Raw genomic sequence first — 5,850 nt, forward strand, 5'->3', positions numbered from 1 at the left:
ACATAATGTGTACAAATGAAAAATACACAAAGAGCCACACAGATGGGTCCTTAGCCCATGTCCTCCTAACCTCTCACCTCTCACCTCCTCATTTCTACTCAGGGAGTAATAAAGTACGATTCAAATATGAATGTAAACTTATTCCTGATGGAATCAATGTATGGCCAGGCTTTATACATATTGTAGGTTTATATCACTTTTATCGTTGTCATTCAGACCTTAACACCTCCCACTAGGACAGCTTCATTTTTGAACAGATAAACTATCGTATGTTCCACCCTGGCCCAACAGATAATTAATCAACAGAGTGACCTCAAAGCTAGTGACCTCAAAACGTTCCTGTTATATAATTTCAAAGTGATATCAAACAAAGTTACAGAAGAGCCGACGGATTGGTTTGTAATATCATCAAACCGTTGAATCAGATGATCCCATGATGGGATGGATCTGTTCAAAGACAAGCTGCTCAGGGCGGGGTCTCCCGCCATGCTTCGGTTAGTTGTGGCTGTGGAGGAGATGACTGGTTGAACACATCTCTGCGTGGAAACCAACCTCCGATAGGCTGTAAAGTGTTCTTTAAGTGTAGGCCTCGGAGAACCACACACAGACCTTGAACAATGATTCAAGTCAAGTAGGTTTAATTCTCTCGGTCTCTAGGGCACAGTTAGACACAATACAAGCAAACCCTGATGCAATCATTTGAAAGAAATCAGGAGGAAAAATGATGACCAAATTGTCTTTGAGTGGACGGGCAGAGAGACGGCAGAGCTGAAGGCCTGTCTGGGGTTTTATTAGGGCGCAGTGATCTTGGAATCAAAAGAATGCTTGCACCATGTAATCTGGTTACTTCAGTGATTCTGAAGTAAGTAGATTATGACTTTTGTTGTGGTTCTCTGCGGCTTGAGTACTGGGAAACTGGAAACACACACACACACACACACACACACACACACACAGTGACACTGGTCTGTTCTTGTGGGATTTATCAAACTTTCTGGCTCAGCTCTCTGGAGGACGGCCCCTTGTGTGTGTGTGTGTGTGTGTGTGTGTGTGTGTGTGTGTGTGTGTGTGTGTGTGTGTGTGTGTGTGTGTGAGACTGCCATGGCCCTGTAGGTCACTTTCTTAAGGCTCGTTATCTCATAGCTGTAGGGAATCCACAAATCCACACACACACACACACACACACACACACACACACACACACACACACACACACACACACACACACACACACACACACACGCACACACACAGATTCACTCCAGGCTCTCGGCATCCACCACCAGTTGTTCATTTCCTGGCTCCCCCCAGCTGGCCGGCCCCACCCCTCCTCTCCCTGCCTCTTCCTCTCCTCCCTCTCCTTCCTCTCCTCCTCCTCCTCCTCCTCCTCCTCCTCTGCCTCCTTCAGTCCGGCCCTTCTCTTCCAGCAGTCGTACCTCCCTCAGAGCCATGTGCTGTTCGGTGGGGTTCACGCGGTCCCTGGGGCTGGCCCTGCTGCCCCTGGCCCTGTGCTGCTTCCTGGCCAACCTGCTGCTGCTGTTCCCCATGGGGGAGGTCTCCTACCTCCAGCAGAACCGTCTGTCCAGCTACATCTGGTACTTTGGTGGACTGGGAGGAGGAGGACTGCCGGTGAGCCGCACAGACACGCCACTCTTCTCCTCTGTGTTGTTTCTAATCTGTTTGACTGACTGTCAGGTGGTCTGTACCGTTGTATGTGCTACAGAGTAGAGTGGGATGTTCTGAGGGAGGGTGAAAGTTACCTGAGGAGGGAGGAGGTGGAGGGGTCTGTGGGCAGCAGACAGAGTGAAGTGAAGGATGGATTCTGCTCTTTGGACCGCTTCCAAAACCTTTTGGAAAACCAACATGGATTACTTCATTTCTGTGTTTCTCGACATTTTCCTTGAGGACAAAACATTTTCATCAAATCCGATGTCAGCTGCCAGCGAACACTGATGACATGCTCATAGATGCTTGGCTGCCAGGACTCTCTTGCCAGGGTCTGATCCACGTACAGACCCCATGACGTGGGAGCATGTGACTGGACCCTATCTGGCCTCTCTAACATGAGCTCCATGGCTTCATGTGTTGTGAATGGGCTCAGTGCCACAGTGGCATCTGACAGCTGGATGAGTCACAAGGAGAACATTTCGAAAGGCATTCTCCTCGCTGTAGAAACTCTCTCCGATGATGATGGCCTGCGATAAGAACTCCTATTAATTCCTGTTATTATCACGCAAACGTTGCTAGCTTTACAGCTTAATCTCGTTGGTGTTTACGTTGCTCCAGCGCTGAAAACAATGGGCTGCGCTGTGAGTTCAGTGTTAATCGTTCTGCCCTACATAGTGGAGCGCCTTACCTCCTGACTGAGCAGAAAAAGCCAAATAAAGGAGGCTGAACTTCAGTTTGACCGAGTAGAACACAGAAGAGATTGTTTGTTGTGTGTGTGAAGCTTTGCGTGTGTGTGTGTGTGTGCGTGTGTGTATGTGTGTGTGTGTGTGTGCGTGTGTGTGTGTGTGTGTGTGTGTGTGTGTGTGTGTGTGTGTGTGTGTGAGATTGTGATTTTGCAACAACAGGTTCCTTTATGGTGGAGTCTTAATCAAATTTGTTGAATTAACGTCTACAGTGATCTAATTCTGGAGAAATCTGTCTGTAAAGTCTGTATCAAAGTGACAACTCTGCTTTCCCAAAAATGACTCTGATACGATACCAAACTGTTTATGTTTATATGCTTGAGTTGGATTTTGCGTTGTTTAAGAAAGAGAAAGGCTGACTTGACTAATCTCCCAGAGAGAGGCGGGGGCAGTAAGTGGCTCAGGCGGTACAGAGGGTTGCTTGTTTGATCCCCGATGTGTCGAGGTGTCGCTATGATTGTAGTGTGCTTTGAGTCGGTCTGTACGGCGCTGTGTATAAGCAGTCCACTCACTATTGATTAAAGCTACATTGATAGACGTGGCTGTTTGAGAAGGTTGTAGGTTGGAGAGATCATACATGTCCATTTGCTGTTATGATGTGTTTCATACACATAGGATCTGTGGGGAAAGATCTTAAAACAATATCCTGAGGATAGAGGATGTTATCCACTTCTGAATGTGTTCTTCAGCATTAAAGGTACAACCATGTGAGGACTAGCCAGTGCTCCATAGTACTTTTTATCATTGCTTACAGTTCTTCTTGACTGAAGTTTCATTTCCACTTATGTGGAAGACCGGAAATTGTCCAGTTTGGCCTTAGAGGGAGTTCAAGGGGTGGTTAGGCCTGAGAACAACAACAGAGTTCCAGAGGCCCCGGGCCCCTTGGCCCCTGGGCATAACTCGGGTCATCTACTGTTCCTCGATGGGGCCCTCTGATGTTTGGGTCCCAACAGGGGAGGTCAGGGCAGTGATCAACTCCTGGACTGTAGCACGACTACCACCGTTAACTAAATAGGTAACAGTGCGGTATGCGTGACATTGAAAAAAGTCTCTGATCAAGTATTTGATATTGGCACCGTTCCACCCTGTTCATCTGCTAAACGAAGCCGCTAACTTCCTGTCCTCCTATTCCTGTACTCTGTTTCCTGGCTTTTCTCAAGCGGTCAAAGGGCAGAGTGGGAGCCACTCGGGGGAGTTTATTCTTAGCTCTGCCATCCCGTCCTCTCTGGTGCTGTCTCTTCTTCCTCTACGCTCTCCGCTACCTCCTTAACGTTCTGCTTCCTCCACGCCTTTGTCTTTCAGCGCGGCTCTTTCTCTCTCTCCTCAGGGGTCCGCAACAGGATGGTTAGGGGAGGACATCCAGGATGCACACTCACAGATGTTCTCCTCTCTGGGTGTCACATGACTATGTGTGTGTGTGTGTGTGTGTGTGTGTGTCCACCCATAGTGTAAGGAATCTGAAATTGAAACTGTATTGGCCAAAGGTGTTCAGCAGAAGGACTTTTCCCTCTGCTGTATATTTAGGCCACATCATGAATCTGGTCAGAGTTGATAACGTTGTATTGACAGATGCAACTGTACCCCAGTGGAAGACAGGGAGCACTATGTTGGGCTACAGTAAGAGGATTATCGTAGGAGCGCAGATGGTCAGCAACAGGCGACAAAGAAGACGGTTGAATATCTCCTCGTACACTTCCTGGCACGCTGGCCCCATGTGACTCTGCAGCGTCCACACAGCTGCAGCTTTTCATTATTGGCACGTTTTATTGGTGTAAAATGGCTTCCCTTGTTCCGTTTTTTCTATGACAATGCAGCAGAATAGTAATAATGTTCTCTCTGTTCTTCTAGATGCTGGTTCCAGTGATCACCTTCATCAGTCTGGGGAAATGTAGCTGCTGCTGGAATGAGAGTTTAATGGTGAGGCACTGAGAGACTAACACAAGGGTTAGAGAAAGGCGAACATTCTGCTCTGTTATGAGAAGGAAACATTATATGAATTCACTGTGTTAGAGTGGCATGTGAAGTTATGAAGGTCAATCCAAAAATAATTAACTCATTTTGTATATAGAACTGGTTTCAGATCCAGATCAGGATATTCCAAACAACTCTCTTCTCTTCAAAATGTATTGTATACTATGTGTTTGTACTTACTGTTAACCCAGTGGACTTCTCAAACATGGACTTTGGTTTTGGCCACGGGCCCTCGGTGCCGAAGTCCTGAACCATCTCTGCAGCAAGCACTTTGAACTCCACTGACAGCGCTTAAGAAGTACTCAAGTACATTCACTTTGTTACGGTCCATCCCTGGTAGAACGCGAATGCTCCTCAAGTTACATTCATCTAACTAAGTGAACAAATAAACACACACAATGAATGAGTCCATAGCTGCTGTCTTCGTTACGCTCCACTAGGGGTGTGGGACTGAGTTAGTGTGTGTGTCTCTGTGTGTGTGTGTGTCTGTGTTTGTGTCTGTGCATGTGCGTTACGCTCCACTAGGGGTGTGGGACTGAGTTAGTGTGTGTGTGACGGTGAGTGTGTGTCACGCAGCTGTCTAACGTATCTGTTGACACATTGCTGTGACGGACCAAACAGCTTCTAGAAACATTCCTTCTCTCTCTCCATCTCTATCTTACACTGGAACACGCCAACACACCCTACTGGGAAGCACATTCATATCGGCAGTGTTGTGCATGAACCAGTTCAAAAGAACTAGTTCATTGAACAAGTTCATTTTTCTACAAACTTTGAACTGAACGTAACATATTTTAAACTAAAGAACTTGAACTTGAACTAGGTCAGATTTTGTGACATTCTGAATTGATGCTTAGGTCCAGATGACGTGTTTATTAAATAGAGTTACTGCCTGAGTTGTGATGAATGAAACAGGTGTACAAATAATATCCACAACAATCTGAGATTGTAGTGATGGTCAGCGGGCAGAGAGATGGGCAGAGAGGATTAATTTAAAAGATAAGCACAGAATACTCACTCCAACAGTTTTTCTTCGGTTTCTAAAAAACTGTTAATGAACTGAACATGAACTAGTTAAAAACTGAACTGGTGAACTATGAACGTGAATTTATTCATTTTCTTTTGTATGAACTGAACTTTGAACTAGTTGTGAAGTGTGAACTTGCACAACACTGCATATCGGTAACCTTATTGGTGGCTCCCTCCCTCTCTGTCTCTCTCCCTCTCTCCCTCCCTCTCTGTCTCTCTCCCTCTCTGTCTCCCTCTCTGTCTCCCTCCCTCTCTGTCTCCCTCTCTGTCTCCCTCTCTCCCTCCCTCTCTGTCTCCCTCCCCTCTCTCCCTCCCTCTCTGTCTCCCTCTCTCCCTCCCTCTCTGTCTCCCTCCCTCTCTCCCTCCCTCTCTCCCTCCCTCTCTGTCTCCCCCTCTGTCTCCCTCTCTCTCTCTCTCCCTCCCTCTCTGTCTCCCTCCC

General features: G+C 47.0%; 1 protein-coding gene across 1 annotated transcript; it reads left to right on the top strand.

Moving 5' to 3' along the window:
- The first annotated feature begins 1,435 nt into the window (after positions 1-1,435).
- Positions 1,436-4,442, top strand: LOC311372602 (transmembrane 4 L6 family member 1-like). The gene is made up of 2 exons (XM_084489583.1): positions 1,436-1,629; positions 4,260-4,442. Exons 1-2 carry the CDS (start codon positions 1,450-1,452, stop codon positions 4,338-4,340), a joined length of 261 nt encoding a protein of 86 aa, XP_084345709.1. The 5' UTR covers positions 1,436-1,449; the 3' UTR covers positions 4,341-4,442.
- The last annotated feature ends 1,408 nt before the right edge of the window (positions 4,443-5,850 follow it).

Source organism: Micromesistius poutassou (genome assembly GCF_964030765.1).
Source record: "Micromesistius poutassou genome assembly, contig: SCAFFOLD_1045, whole genome shotgun sequence".
Taxonomy (NCBI): Eukaryota; Metazoa; Chordata; class Actinopteri; order Gadiformes; family Gadidae; genus Micromesistius; species Micromesistius poutassou.